The 16,793-nt window shown below is 41.5% G+C and overlaps 1 protein-coding gene across 1 annotated transcript in view; it reads right to left on the reverse strand.

Annotated features, from left to right (window-relative positions):
- Nucleotides 1-16,793, reverse strand: part of KIAA0753 (KIAA0753 ortholog) — a 60,954-nt gene that overhangs the window by 19,146 nt on the left and 25,015 nt on the right. Inside the window, exons 5-10 of the mRNA XM_073616742.1 lie at nucleotides 16,179-16,241; nucleotides 15,488-15,709; nucleotides 12,922-13,129; nucleotides 4,156-4,352; nucleotides 3,111-3,268; nucleotides 1,672-1,794 (exon numbers count right to left, since the gene is read on the reverse strand). Coding sequence (XP_073472843.1) covers nucleotides 1,672-1,794; nucleotides 3,111-3,268; nucleotides 4,156-4,352; nucleotides 12,922-13,129; nucleotides 15,488-15,709; nucleotides 16,179-16,241 — 971 coding nt within the window. The remainder of the gene's footprint in view (nucleotides 1-1,671; nucleotides 1,795-3,110; nucleotides 3,269-4,155; nucleotides 4,353-12,921; nucleotides 13,130-15,487; nucleotides 15,710-16,178; nucleotides 16,242-16,793) is intronic.

Genomic DNA, 16,793 nt, shown 5'->3' on the forward strand with positions numbered 1-16,793 from the left:
GGTGTAATAGGTCAACAAGCACTGAAAAGCCTACCGAACTTCAGCTGGCAAGCACCAACAATGCAGTACCATTCTGGTGAAAAAATCTGAAAATCAAGTTAGGAAGTCACGAAATCAGATACATAATTTTTGCCCCTTGAAAGCCTAAGTGCCGGTTCACACAGGGGCGACTTGTCAGGCGACCTAGCCGCCTGACAAGTCGCCTCCCGTTCTGTACAATGGAACCGTTCTAATAGTCGCTCCGACTTAGAAAAAGGTTCCTGTACTACTTTGGGGGCGACTTGCATAGACTTCTATACAGAAGTCGTTTTGCAAGTCGCCGTCGCAGTCGTGTGCAGGTCGCCTCGGTGAGGCGACCTGCAAGTCGTGTCGCCCCTGTGTGAACCGGGGCTGAAGGTGTTTTGGGCCCCTCTATGCATTTAGGCAGTGATAAAGTCTCAAGCATGCAGTATTTCCATTCTCAGAAAAGTAAAACATTGTTTTAGGGTCCAATTGTAAGTATGCCTGTGCTGTGTGTGAGAAATAACTCTTCCAAAATGTATTAAAGTGGTTGTAACCTTAAAAATCCGAGATCTCCCTCTGACATCAGCCAGGGAGGTCACGTGACTGCCGTGCAGGCTGCTCAGCCCCTCCAGCTGTAGCCCATGGATCGGAGTAGGATAGCAGCTGGGAGTCACATGACCGGCCTGAAGATCTCTGAAAAAGGTATTTAGAGGCTTTGTTTTAAAAAAAAAACGCTTACACTATGTGTTATCGCTGGATAAAAAGAGAGGGGCTGGCAGTGACAATTCATAAAGTTTCTTTAAGTACTAATAGCGGCAGCAGGGGGAGGACGGAGACGGCTCACACAAATACAGGAACTGACAAGCAGGGAGGGAGGGGTTAGGGAAGAGACACAGTGGATTACGGAGGCATGTAAACTGACCACAGTGGCAGGGCTCAGCAGCCATGATAAACCCTGGTCAGTTTACAGAAGGGAGGGCAGAACCAGGCAGGATCAGCCAGGTTTTTTTTTTATAGCTTACAGAGGGACAGGTTAGCACAAGCACTGTGCTGTTTAACCTGCTATGATATGAGGGAATAGGATCTCTCTCTCTTTTTTTTTTTTTTTTAGGGTTACAACCACTTTAACTGTCATTTTTCACAAACAAAAAAAATTGTGGCAAAAATTGCAACCTCAAAAAAACTCAGCAACCCTCTTACTAAATACCCTGGGGTGTGTACTTTCAAAGGGTCAATTTGTGAGCGTTTGTTTTGTTCTGGCATTTAAGACCCTCAAGAAATGAGGTCAGCAGTCAGAAAATCAGGGTCCTTTCATTTAAAGCATATACACCATAGTTTGCAGACTATATATTTTGGCCTAAATTTATAAAGAAAAAGTATTTATTTTAAGTTTTATAACAGAGACCAAAAGTAACAGGGTTTTTAAAAAAAAAAAAATTAAATGTTCTTTTTTTTTTATATAGTAGAAAATAAAAAAAATAAAAAACCCTGGCGATTACACACCTCCAGAAGAAAGATCTTGGTCTCAGAAAAATGATATAAAATTAATTTGGGTATAATGTTGAATGACTTTGTTATTGTCAGTCAAAGAATCACAGTGCTGAAAACTGAAAAATGGCCTGGACAGAAAGGGGGTTTTAACATTCTGGTCCTCAAGTGGTTAAATACCTTGAAGTATCTTTTGTCTTGATGTCTTCCTTTTCATTTTCATTTTCCTTCACAGAGTCGATTTCATTACATAATCTAGATTGAGAGCCACGCAGTCTTTTCTGTTCTATGCTCCAGTTTAATCTAATTGGACAGTATAAAGTTAAAAGATAAACTACCATATTTATCGGCGTATAACACGCACAGGCGTATAACACGCACATTTATTTTAAGAGGGAAGTTTCAGGATAAAAACAAAAATTTGAAATAAGGAACTTTGCAGCAAAATAAGGATCAGTGCCCATCTCCAGCCTCACCGTTGCCATCAGTGCAGCAGCCTCAGCGTTGCCATCAATGCTGCAGCCTCAGCGTTGCCATCAATGCTGCAGCCTCAGCGTTGCCATCAATGCTGCAGCCTCAGCGTTGCCATCAATGCTGCAGCCTCAGCGTTGCCATCAATGCTGCAGCCTCAGCGTTGCCATCAATGCTGCAGCCTCAGCGTTGCCATCAATGCTGCAGCCTCAGCGTTGCCATCAATGCTGCAGCCTCAGCGTTGCCATCAATGCTGCAGCCTCAGCGTTGCCATCAATGCTGCAGCCTCAGCGTTGCCATCAATGCTGCAGCCTCAGCGTTGCCATCAGTACAGCAGCCTCACCGTTGCCATCAGTGCAGCAGCCTCACCGTTGCCATCAGTACAGCAGCCTCACCGTTGCCATCAGTGCAGCCTGATTGATGCCCATCTGCAGCCTAGTGGGGACAGGGAGGGGGGCGGGACGAGTGCCAACAGATTACATACAGTGAGAATCTCCTATGATAGACAGAACAGTGGTCCAATGGTGGCCCAGGAGAGGGGACTTCCTATTACAGAGGCCGCCAAGTAAACAGGAAATTCTCACTGTATGTAATCTGACGACGCTCGTCCCACCCCCCTGCCTGCTCCCTCCGAGGGAGCAAAAATTGTAGTATTGGCGTATAACACACACACGCTATTTGCACCCAGTTTTCATGGTGAAAAAGTGAGTGTTATACGCCAATAAATACAGTACTTATATTATGATTTTACTCAAAAGTAAACTGACAAAAAATACCATAAATTATAATGGGCGGTATTTGGTAGCCATTAGCATACTTTTAATATTCATATTATCGAATTTCCTTTTCTGACTCTAGCAGGAGAACAAGTTATCCAATGAGCCAAGAGTGGAAACTTTCAGGGTGGCCATACACACTACAACCTGATTGCAAGATTATTGTGCAAGCTCCAATAAACTTAGCAAAACAATAAAATATGAAGGCAAACCTAAACAATAATCCTTTTGTGCAGACCCTTAAATTGCACAAATATTGGTAGATCCAACAATATTCATATTGTATAGTGTATTGCGAACGTTTGGACTTGCTCCTATTTTATTAGGCAATGAATGAGGTCACTTATTATTTTCCAGTGGTTACTAGTGTACCTTTTTGGAGAAGCTGGTGGGGATGTTGGGTTCGGAGGCACCCAAGGAGTTTTCTTCTCTCTGACAACAGGTCGGTTCTCCTTTAGCTTGAATGCCACAGTTTTCTCCTGAAAGTGTGCATGCCGGGAGGGCCCTGTCTTTCGAGGCATTCTGAATCCCTACAAGTAGCATAAGGGAACACTTTGCATAAAAAAAAAAAAAAAAATATTCCTCTCTGTCTATGAAGTCTGAATTAATGTTCAGGAATGCATGCTTTCTGCCAGCCTATTAATGGGGAAAATCAGGGCAACAATCATAGTACTGGGGACAAATAGCATGCTGCCTCTCACTTAGCAAAGTCTCTGACAGGTTTGCTATATATTTGTTACCCCTGCACCTGTATTCTTGGGCAGTCAACTTTCACAGATTTGCAAAGTTCCGAGACAGATTGAATATTGAAGAGGAGACAGATTTGCACTTTAAAAAGAAAGTAGTAAGGGTCACGTTTCATTCACGTGCAGTGCAACTTTACAGCAGCTGAAAAAAAAAAAAAAAAAAAAAAAAAAAACTTATGACAAAAACTGGCTACACACTAGTAGAATTTTGTTTGAAATTATTCATGTTAAGAATATTCATTGGAATAAAATCGATGTTCAGTTTTGACCACAATGATGAGAAAATTCGGAGGATCAGGATGGAAATGTTTCACAAACCAATGAATGTCTAACAGGGAATGTGGTTTTAGCTTAGGAAATGATAGTCATTCCAAAATCAAACATTAAAAGTAAATGAAAGTTTGAAGTACTTTCGAAAAACAATTATCCAGCCATCAAAAGTAATAAGAAATTTCATACGAATGTTCGTACAAACGTTTATTCGAAAATCTACTAGTATATAGACAGCCTAAGGCTGTAACCTCCTCATAAATCTGTCTCACGATTCATCCTACTTCTCCTATTTAGCACTGCCTTGCTGTGCGACAGAAGTGATAAATGCCCCCCATTTCTGTGCAGCTTGTATAATTACAGCATACACTATACAGAGATATTGGGTTAGGAGCACAAACCTTGGGTCTTTGAGGAATCAACACACCCTTGTTCTTGTTCTGTCCAGCCTCCGCTCTAGGCAGGTCCTTCAGATGACCAGAATGAATTAACGTTTCTATAGCAGACCGAAGTACTGCTTGCCTTTCTGGTGGCGATGTCTCTAGTGCAGGCCCAGGGTCAGTCTGTGTGGCAGCACTGAGTGATTCTGGGGGATCATCTACATAACATAATTTATAATTCGGTTTTAGAAAATCAAAACGTTACACAAAAAGACAGATTCATCAAAACCTAAAAAAAAACAAGGATTTTTAGGAGGGTAGATTATGAGCTTTTACTATAAAAATTGACTGTTAATCTGCTGTGCCATATTCAAATGCTGCTACATCTTACACATTTCTAGGTTCTCTGTCAAGTGACCAGTTGTATGTATGTAAGAAAACAGTCCACCTAGAGCATACTGAATCCTTGTGGGTCAAAGCAGGCCATACACTTGTAGTGAAACACAATCACCGTGTAGTACTCCTACATAGGAACAGTCTTAACCTGTGATAGAAAATATTATTTTGCCTGGCTAATTATAATAGCTTTCAGCTGCTGCAACAGTACAACAGCTTTCGCTTATTAATGTATCCAGTTATGCATGTACAGCAGTGCAATAATATTAGAGGAGCCAGACCCTCGGTTATCATCCCGTGGTTACCACTGTCTTGCTGAAGCACGTAGGGAGCCCGATATCTGTCTGATACGCTGGCACAGCTTAGTGCCTTTTATGTGAGTGTGCTACCTTTGTTTTTTATTACATTAAAATTGTGACAGAGAGCACTAGATGTCCATTTATTTTTACATACCGCTGATCGAGAGCATGCAGCACTCACAGGAGGTGTTAGAAATGAAAAGAGCGGAGCGGAAGCAATCATCTGATCTTACCCCTATTAGAGGACTGCTCACTGGGACCCGTTGGTAAAACAGGGGTCTGAGTATAAAGTGAGTATAAGGTGAGTGGCCATTCATTCACTGGTGGAGGATTATTTATGAGCACAAGATTTTTTTATAACACGGAGATGGAAGATCACAGCATCTTGTTTAATTGACAGCATAATGCACTCCTGAGTCACTACGAGTGTTTTTTTTTTTTTTTTGCTTGGACTGATTTCCACTGTTTATTATATAATTATAGCAATCACTATGTTTTAGGTTCAATTGTTGCACAGTTTTTACATATATCCACTTAAGCACTTGTTAGTTTGTTGCTAGTTGTGCTGTACTATACATTAGAGCTGCACGATTCTGGCTAAAATGAGAATCACAATTTTTTTGCTTAGAAGATAGATCACGATTCTCGCTGCATAACATCATCTTTCACATTAAAACAAAAAAAAAAATTGGGCTAACTTTACTGTCAGAAAAAGATTTAGACTTTAAGTGGTTAAACTTCCTGCATTTACATGTTGTTAAAAACTTGGCAGACTGCCTGGATTTTTTCTTTATACACAGAAGTGTATCCCTTTGATCTAAGAAGGAAGAGTTAGTTACAATGTTTCATTTTAAAAACTTGGCAGACTGCCCGAATGTTTTCTTTTGGCAGTTGAGTGAGCAGATAAGTCTCTCCACTTGTTATATGAAAGAATCGGCAAACTCCGCAATAGAGATTGTCAGGGGGGTTGAATCGAGATCACTATTTTTTAACGATTAATTGTGCAGCTCTACTATACAAATTTTCTATTCTAAATTGAAGTGATTGAAAACACCTTTGGAACAAGGAGCAGCAACTAGATTATTTCATATATAGTCACTTATATATTATGAGAGGGTATTATTTGTTTATTTGCACCATTTATAGTTTAGGTTTATTTAGTGCAATATTATTGCTTGTGGCCAGCACTGGATGATGGAGGAGCCCAAAGCTGGCCAACATTATGCAACTTTCTTGTTCAGTTTTCTTTAGTCTTTAGATTTACCTTCAACTCTATAGTGCAAGGGCCTGTTTGATTGCACACAAATTGAAAGTGTTTGACTTCATATCACATGATTCTGAGAAATCTAAAGGAAAATTGTACACTGAATGGCCAGCCTAACTTTATTTACACTGCACTCCTGAAGGAACCGCCCAAATCTGCTTTCTCGATGATAGCGGCTATGATACTTAGTGCCCTCTAGTGGCCAAATGCAGCATCTTACCATTTTAACCAAGCTTTGTACTGTCAGTGGGGATGTGCCGGTTTTCGTTTTCCTGCAAAGGGAGTAAAAACTGGCATATCCCTTAGTCAAAACACCTCACAGTACACACATAAACACTGGTTAGGCACACATTTAACCCTTTGATCGCCCTAGATGTTGAACCCCTTTCCAGCCAGTGTCATTAGTACAGTGACAGTGCATATTTTTAGCACTGTCTGTGACAGAAGTGGGTATCAGATCCCTGCACTCCTCGCTAACTCGTGACAAAGGACTGGCCAATATCACACCATGCTGGCACTTGCATAACAATGCCACTCTCAGGTGCACCTGGCACAAAGATTTCCCAGCTTGCGGGACCCAATCTAGGTGCCAGCAGCTTGAGAGCGATTGTCACTGGGCTACGTTTATTAACCATTTAGCTACCACCACCCCCTTTGGACCAAGCAGGAGGAGACTTGTAGTTTTAGCAACATCGATAATGATTTTAAAATAAACATCTGTAACACACACACTGCAGACAGGTATATTCAGTGATCTATTTTATACAGTAGCACTTTCCAAGAGAGAGATTCTTTTTAGCTTGCATTAAAAGCTTAGGGACAAGGTTTACACTTTTCAAAATAAGGTTTAATCATGAAAAGGTCAAAATGGGTCCAAAACCCCAGAGGTGATCAAATACCGCCAAAAGAAAGCTCTATTTGTGTGAAAAAAAAAAGCTATAACTTTCATTTATGTACAGCATTGCATGACCACGCAATTGTCAGTTAAAGGAACGCAGTGCCAAAAAGCCAAAAACTGGCCTGGTCATGAAGGGGGGGTAAATGTTATAGAGGACAAGTGGTTAAAGCAATAAATATATTAAACCAGCAAAGAAGATGGCCTAAATCCAATCGTTTTTATGCCCTTTTGCACAGAACTAGTGTACAGTATCTCATAAAAGTGAGTACACCCCTCACATTTTTGTAAATATTTTATTATATCTTTTCATGTGACAAACAGTGAAGAAATTACACTTTGCTACAATGTAAAGTAGTGAGTGTACCGCTTGTATAAACAGTGTAAATTTGCTGTCCACTCAAAATCAACACACAGCCATTAATGTCTAAACCGCTGGCAACAAAAGTGAGTACACTCCTAAGTGAAAATATCCAAATTGGGCTCAATTAGCCATTTTCCCTCTCCGGTGTCATGTGACTCGTTAGTGTTACAAGGTCTCAGGTGTGAATGGGGAGCAGGTGTGTTAAATTTGGTGTTATCGCTCTCACTCTCTCATACTGGTCACTGGAAGTTCAACATGGCACCTCATGGCAAAGAACTCTCTGAGGATCTGAAAAAAAGAATTGTTGCTCTACATAAAGATGGCCTAGGCTATAAGAAGATTGCCAAGACCCTGAAACTGAGCTGCAGCACGGTGGTCAAAACCATACAGTGGTTTAACAGGACAGGTTCTACTCAGAACAGGCCTCACCATGGTCGACCAAAGAAGTTGAGTGCACGTGCTCAGCGTCATATCCAGAGTTTGTGGGTGGGGGGGGGGGGGGGTCAGCCTGTCAGTGCTCAGACCATACGCCACACACTGCATCATATTGGTCTGCATGGCTGTTGTCCCAGAAGGAAGCCTTTTCTAAAGAAGATGCACAAGAAAGCCCGCAAACAGTCTGCTGAAGACAAGCAGACTAAGGACATTGATTACTGGTACCATGTCCTCTGGTCTTATGAGACCAAGATAAACTTATTTGGTTCAGATGGTGTCAAGCGTGTGTGGCGGTAACCAGGTGAGGAGTACAAAGACAAGTTTGTCTTGCATACAGTCAAGCATGGTGTTGGGAGTGTCATGGTCTGGGGCTGCATGAGTGCTGCTGGCACTGGGGAGCTACAGTTCATTGAGGGAACCATGAATGCCAACATGTACTGTGACATACTGAAGCAGAGCATGATCCCTTCCCTTCAGAGACTGAGACACAGGGCAGTATTGCAACATGATAACGACCCCAAACACACCTCCAAGATGACCATTGCCTTGCAAAAGAAGCTGAGGGTAAAGGTGATGGACTGGCCAAGCATGTCTCCAGACCTAAACCCTATCGAGCATATGTGGAGCATCCTCAAACGGGAGGTGGAAGAGCACAAGGTCTCTAACATCCACCAGCTCCGTGATGTTATCATGGAGGAGTGGAAGAGGACTCCAGTGGAAACCTGTGAAGCTCTGGTGAACTCCATGCCCAAGAGAATAAAGGCAGTGCTGGAAAATAATGGTGGCCACACAAAATATTGACACTTTGGCCCAATTTGGACATTTTCACTTAGGGGTGTACTCACTTTTGTCGCCAGCGGTTTAGACATCAATGGCTGTGTGTTGAGTTATTTTGAGGGGACAGCAAATTTACACTGTTATACAAGCTGTACACTCACTACTTTACATTGTAGCAAAGTGTAATTTCTTCAGTGCTGTCACATGAAAAGATAGAATAAAATATTTACAAAAATGTGAGGAGTGTACTCACTTTTGTGAGATACCGTACATGTACTTTCACTGGGCGAACTGCTATGCAAATATTTTTTTTTTATAACTATAGCCCTTGGAATAAAAGGTTAAGCTGCACTTTTACTGCCACCCAATCACTAACCACTTTAGCTGCAGAGGTAGCAGGCATGGGTGTATACATGCCACAGCTGCAGCAGGAATTATACACGTCACTTTCAGCAGGTGTAGCATTCACCAAATGCAACCCATTCACGTGAACGCGGATTGCTCTTCAGAGATCAAAGCTTGTGTGAACAAACTATAAAAAAAAAAGGAGAAATATTTTACAGATACCTTAATATATCATCAAATAGAATACTTTTGATATCTAATTATAAACACACTAAAAGCTCAGCAATCAACATCAATCATGCAACATTGTTACATTCCAAATGTTTACTAACGTATGAGCAGTCTCTGATAATCTGCTTTAGGGACTGTTCACTCTATATCTGGTGACTGTATTTTTCCACACTGTATAAATGCCAGTCACCTCAAGCGCACAAAGAAAATAAAGTGACACTAAGACCCCTTTCACACCGAGGGCGTTTTGCAGGCGCTTTAGCGTTAAAAATAGCGCCTGCAATCCGCCCTCAAACAGCTGCAGCATTGTCTCCAGTGTGAAAGCCCGAGAGCGCTGCGCTGGCAGGACGTCAGGAAAAGTCCTGCCAGCAGCTTCTTTGGAGCGGTGAAGGAACGGTGTGTTTACCGCATTCACCACTGCTCCCCATTGAAATCAATGGTGCAGCGCTGGGATACCGCCGGCAAAACGCTGCTATTGCGGCGCATTGCGGGTGGTTTTAACCCTTTCTCGGCCGCTAGCAGGGGGTAAAAGCGCCCCGCTAGCGGCCGAAATGCATTGCAAATCCGACGGTAAAACGCCGCTATAAAGAGCGGCGTTTTACTGCCGACGCTATAGGCGGCTCGGTGTGAAAGGGGTCTAAATTCTGGTTTTAAAAAAATAAATAAATAAATAATTCTATGAATTCCTACTTCAAAAAGTCTCAGCCTTCTTTAACCGGTGGGAACCTCTCGTCGATCCGCGTGGACGTCATATGATGTTCTCCCGGATTGCACGCAGCAGCGCAATCTGTCACCGGCTGTTTCCACTGGGCACAGCCGATGACTGATCACTGCACCAGCCTGCTGCCAGTACCATGTGACCGCTGTAACCAATCACTGCAGGTCACATAACAGTTGTACACAATGGATGGCTTCCTTTCAAGCCATCCATTGTATACAATTGTGTTGCTAGCTGCGATTGATCAGTGTGATCACAGGTACAGACTGGGCCAATCACACTTCCCCAGAGTAGTACAATGTATATATATATATATATATATATATATATATATATATATATATATATATATATATATATATACACTGCACTGGTGTCAGTATGTAAAAAGAAAAAAAAAAGATTTCTTTTTTTTCTTTCCAAAAACTTATAAAAAAAAATGACAACTTCAAAAAAACTTGTCATGACTCTTACTAAATACCATGGACTGTCTACTTTCCAAAATGTGGTCATTTTGGGGATATTGTCCTGTCCTGACATTTGGGCCTTGAGAAATGAGAATCAAGATTGATTAATTTTCAGATATACACCATAGTTTGTGGACTCTATAACTTTCCTACAGGCTAAAAATTATATACACTGATTTGGGTTATTTTCACTAAAGAAATGTAGCAGAATACATGTTAGCCTAAATTCATTAAGAAAGATTATTTATCTGCAAAATATTTTTTTTTTTTTCTTAATTTTCTGTATTTTTTCATTTATTTCGCAAACAAAAAAGAAAAAAAAAAGAAAAAAAAAACCAGTAGTGATTAAATACCACCAAAAGATAGCGTGAACAAACGATTTGTGTGAACAAAGTGATAGAAATTTAGTTTGGGTACAGTGTTGCATGACCGCGCAATTGTCATTCAAAATGTGACAGCGCTGAAAGCTAAAAATTGGCTTGGGCAGGAGGGTATAAACGTGCCAGGTGGTTAAACCTTCAGACTCATTAAAGCGAAACGTCACTGTCTAAATCAACGCCATCTATTTTTAACCTTTATGCTGCTAGCATTAGTAAATACATAGGAAAATAGATTATATGTATCGGTTTTAAACGTTTTTTTTTTTTTTATTTCTTCAGTCACTTCCTGGCTTCCATGCCTAGGCAAATGATGTCATACATCCCAGGAGTCTTCAGAAGGGGAGGAGGGGTTTTCTCAGCTAAGCACACCCCCCTGCCTGCATGCCTGAGCTAAGGGCAGATGGATTCCAGGAAGTAAGTGCAACATGAATCATATACCCTTATTTAAGATGACCGCAGCCAGAAATGCTAGGGCATTTTTCAAAGTGATTTCTCAACAAAAGAAAGCATGGAGACATGGATGGAGGGGGAGTTGGCTTTGAATAGTAAAAAAAAATTAAACAAAAGTTTTGGTTTAAGAAAAAGAAAAAGAGCAATGTGGGACTTTAAATGAGGCACACAGTAAATATGAATAATTAAAACTAATGGATGTCCACTGGCACCAGCTGATCTCCGAGGAGAGACACAGGACGAATCAGTGGGTTCCCACATTGTAAGCAATGCAAAGCGGGGAATAAAATCCATCACATCCCTTAGTAAAAGCACCACACATAGTACACAAAAACACTGGTTAGGCACACATTTAACCGTGACTCACTGTAAAAGGGCAGACAGGCAGGTAAGTAACTTTAATTCAGAAAAGTGACAAAAAAAAAATACATATATATATATATATTTTTTTTTTTACTTTCTGCAATAAAACACATCCAATAAAAAAATATGTAGAAAAAAAAAAAAATTCTTCATAAATTTTGGCCAATATGTATTCTGCTACATATTTTTAGGGCGGCGCAGTGGATAGCACTTTCGCCTAGCAGTAAGAAGGGTCGTTGGTTCGAATCCCACCCACGACACTACCTGCCTGGAGTTTGCATGTTCTCCCTGTGCCTGCGTGGGTTTCCTCCGGGTACTCCGGTTTCCTCCCACACTCCAAAGACATGCTGGTAAGTTAATTGGATCCTGTCTAAATTGTCCCTAGTATGTATGAATGTGAGTTAGGGACCGTAGATTGTAAGCTCCTTGAGGGTAGGGACTGATGTGAATGTACAATGTATATGTAAAGCGCTGCGTAAATTGACGGCGCTATATAAGTACCTGAAATAAATAAATAAATATTTTTGGTAAAAAATTCCCAATAAATGTATATTGATTCCCAAGAAATGTATATAGGTCTACAAACTATGGGATATATATATATTTTTTTTTAAGCTAGTAATGATAGCGATCAGCAACTTATAGCGGGACAGCGTTATTGCAGTGGACAATCAGACACTTTGTGGAACCAGTGACACTAATACAGTTATCAGTGCCAAAAATAGACACACTGTACTAATTACACTGGCTGGGAAGGGGTTAACATTTAGGGCAATCAAAGGGTTAAATGTGTGCCTAACCAGTGTTTTGTGTACTATGTGTGGTGCTTTCACTAAGGGATGTGATGGATTTTATTCCCCGCTTTGCAGGGAAACAAAATCCATCATATCCCCCGTCAGGATGGAGCTCTGCATTGCTTACTATGCGGGAACCCACTGATTTGTCCTGTGTCTCTGCTCGGAGATCAGCTGGTGCCAGTGGACATCCATTGGCCAGAACCCGCTGATCGGCTTCTGCTGTGACTAATCACGGTGGAAGCAGTGCTGGTGCGCCCCCTACAAGGAAGTGCAGAATCACGTATATATACATGATTCTGCACAGAACGGCTGCCCTGTAGTAGTAAATTTGCTGTGGGGTAGTAGTTACCGGTAAGTGGTTAAAGTAATGTAGCCCTAAGTAAACAAAATGTCTCTGTGTACAGTATGGCTGTAATGTGACGTGTGTCGCTCGGTCTTCTTCGGACATCCCATTTTTATGTTGAATACAAAGGTTACGATTCCAATCTTCAAGTCCTGACTTGGAAGACTTTAATATTGACATAAGTCTAACAGAGGAGTCCCTACATGGAAACTGAAGATATTTCTTGCCTAAATAATCTTTTAAAGGAAGATAAAAGTGCTTACCAACCACAAGCCGTCTGTTTACACGTTTTTGATTCTCTTCTGGCAACACCTTCTGCTTCAGGATAGGTGGAGGAGGGTGGCCCTCTCTAACAGGTGATCTGGTATCATAATAATTCTTCCTGTTGTGCGGTGATCTACTTGCTGCAGCGTTTGGGGATGCCTTCCTTGCACGAGAAGACGTTTTATCTTCAAGAAGTAAATCTAAGTTCTAAACACACAATGGTGTAGGACATATGTGAGAGGATCACAAAGACCCAGAACAACAATGGTCAGCTACATCAGATACATCAATGCAAAGCATATTCAAATAATTAGCGCCATGGACCCATGCACGATACCCATTTACAACAAAGACTTAATTTAAACCCGAAAAAAACTACAATAGCTTATGCTACTAGGCTTCAGTCTAAAGTTAGCATTAAACTGGTTGTAAACCTCAGATATGGAATATTAACCAATCATATTCCTCTATAGTTTGTATTTGTCTCAGTTAAGAGCACCAAGTGTCACTTTTGTGTCCCGCCTCATTTCTCTGCCATCAGCTTGAGCATCACTTCTGACAGGTTTTCCTGACACCAAGAGAAAAATGGTGACGGGGGGGGATCTCCAGCTGATTGACAGCCTTAGTCCTGTTCCTGTGTGCTGTGTAAAGGGGCGTGTGTCCCTTCCCTCCAATCAGCTGCCAGAGCTCTCCTCGCAGAGCTCTGCAGAGTATAACTTCAGCTACCCGCCCCCTTTTTTCTGAACTCCGACAAGTTTTAAAATTCAGCACGTTAAATGGATGTAAAGAAGACAAGACTGCAGATATACAGGTACAACTTATGGGACCTGTCGCTCAATTCTGCAAGTGTTCTAATTTACTATCGCTGTTTTCTAGCTAGTCTAAAACCACTTTTGACGTAAAGGCACACTTTTTGGTTGCTATGGACAATCTCCAGTTTTCAGGCAGAAAGAACAGTATATATCATATAAAAGTGCATTCAGGGCATTGGACAAAGCACTGGGGACAAAGGGGATGTGAAATCATTTCGCACAGTAATGTAATCTGTAAGATTATTATGATTTTTCACTTTTTTGAATTTGCTGCCAGGCTCCGCCCCCATGCGTTGCGACGCTCGCAGGGAACGGAGCCCGCCACACAGGACATCGGGGTGGAGGACAGAGCGGGGGGACAAGGCAAGTATACCGCACCAGGATCCTGCAATGCAATCCCGATTGTGGCTCAGGGTTACCGCTAATGTTGCTGAAATTTAACCCCGAGCCACACTCGGCAAAACCGCCAGGGAGGTTAAACAAGTAAGAAATGCATCATAGTAGGGTGTCTACAGTTAGGAGCAGAACCAGTTCCAAATATACCAGTATGAACAACAAAGTCCAATCTCCTGAAGGCAGAGATTTACCCCATTAGTCATCCTGCATTTACCAATAAAGGTGCAATATAAATAGGGAACAAATATGTATCGTATATACTCGAGTATAAGCCGAGTTTTTCAGCACATTTTTTTGTGCTGAAAATGCCCCCCTCGGCTTATACTTGAGTCAAGCACTTTTCTGCAGCAGAGAATGACATCTTCCGAACCGACTTTGGGGCCCCGTAACTCGGGGCCACTTGGTGCTAGGAACCCCAAATTTGGTGTGCAAACCCAGTGGAACTAGCACTACAACATATCCAAAGCTTCCTAGCACCAAGTGGCCCCGAGATACGGGGCCCCAAAGTCGGTTCGGAAAATGTCATTCTCTGCTGCAGAAAAGTGCTTGACATTTTCTGAACCGACTTTGGGGCCCCGTATCTCGGGGGCACTTGGTGCTAGTAACTCCAGCTTTGGATATGCTGTAGTGCTAGTTCCACTGGGTTTCTAGCACTAAGTGGCCCCGAGATACGGGGCCCCAAATTCAGTCAACTGTGTCCATCTGTTATTTTGGGACCCTTTGGGTCCAGAGACCCCAAATTTTGGCTGCAGCTAGGGTGCATCTAGGAACCCTTAACTACCGAATTTGAAGTTTGGAGGACCTATGGCTGCAAATGGGCACAGTGAGGCAAGCAAATGGGCACAGTGAGGCTGCAAATGGGCATTGTTGACCCTCTTTTCCACTTACAGTAGCTGCGCATTTCTCACCCTAGGCTTATACTCGAGTCAATAAGTTTTCCCAGTTTTTGCGATAAAATTAGGTGCCTCGGCTTATATTCGGGTCGGCTTATACTCGAGTATATACGATACTAATTATTTTACAGGGAGAATCAAGAGCCCTCATATCTGGAAGCAGCTGATATTGGGGTGGTGTGGGCTTTAAAATAAATATCTATTTAAGAAATATCTATAGTTTTAGGATTGCCATCCACAACCTTTATTATATAGTGAGTTAATAACCCAGAAGCAAACACCTGATACGCATGTGGTTATTCCAAGTCATTGGCTCAACAAGTAGTGATGGATGGCACCCCCAGAACTGGCATCTTCAAAAACATGGCAAGAATGGCAGATGCCATTTTATTTTAGAGACACTGATTAGTAGCACATTTTTCTACAGTCATACAGCATTTAAAAAAAACGAAAATCTTATGTACCTCAGTTTGTTGGAGAATTGAAATGATTATATCGGAAGCAGCTGGATCCCCTCCAGCCTCAAGCTTTGCAGAACAAAGGGAAAGCTGGCGGATGAGATGGCCAAGCTCCTTGTAGAGAGAAGGTATCTGCTGCTCGCCACGTTCATTCAGCTGAGTGATAAACATCTGTAGAACACGAATTGCTCCTCGGTGAACTGCTGCCAATCTAGACATGGTTCGGGACTGGCATACACACATAATTATTAGTACCAACAAGAAAAAAAAACACCCAGGACTAATCACGAAAATGTAACTTTTTAAGGCAGCTCAGTGGCTAACACTACAAGTGAAGTACTCTACACTACATGAAGTACACTACACGAAGTGCTCAGATTCTAAAATACCCATCAGGGAACCTACTGTATATTGCCATATAATGTATACATTTTTCAGACTGTTTTCGGGTTGTACTGTATTTCCACAATCATTTAATATAATTAACTGGTGTTCATACTAAATGGGCTGTCAAATGTGTATGTATAAAAATATGGTAGGGACATTAGACTCTATATAAAGTTTTAATGACAACCTGGGTGCTACATAAACACCTAAATACTAAGAAGTAGAAAAAAAAAAAAAGGTCCAATAATGTTTGGCTATCATCACACACAAGTCAACTGACAAATATACAGACAGAACCTTTCTTCATTACCTTCTTTGTATGCTTTATTTTACGTGGGCTTAGCTTTTCTAGATCTTCTTGGATCTCTTTTACCTGGTTAGGATCAAGAAAAAAAAATATTAAAAACCTAAAACAAATGCTCACATTTTTACTAATGCTACAGTTTGTAACTAAAACGTGGGTACACACGGATCGAAATTCGGATGGTTCAGCAGTGACCGGTCAAAGTTTGATCTTTGTATGGCTCTCCCTGTTTGACAGAAGCAGACTGGTAGATCGACTTCTGTCAAATGAACATGCTGGGAAACTTTCATAATTCGGCTGCAGCACTGATTAGTATATTCTAACAGCGTAGGATCCCGCTGTCAGAATACAATAGCACAGTGGGGAGGATTCCTCCATCCACCTCACTTGTGTGGATGGGGGAAATGAGTTTGTTTTCTTTCGTTCAGCCAGCTGGCATTCTGCGTTTCTGTGCAATTCAGTGTGATGAGATTTTCAGCCTATTCATTTGAATGGACTGAAATAGCACAAAAAGTAATGCATGCACTACTTTTAAAAATGCATTACAACCAAATTGCATGGTACTTAGTCTGCACTAAGATACAAGTAAAACTTTAGGCATCCTCTGCAATCGGAATTACT

Source organism: Aquarana catesbeiana, linkage group LG02, assembly GCF_042186555.1.
Source record: "Aquarana catesbeiana isolate 2022-GZ linkage group LG02, ASM4218655v1, whole genome shotgun sequence".
NCBI classification, from domain to species: domain Eukaryota; kingdom Metazoa; phylum Chordata; class Amphibia; order Anura; family Ranidae; genus Aquarana; species Aquarana catesbeiana.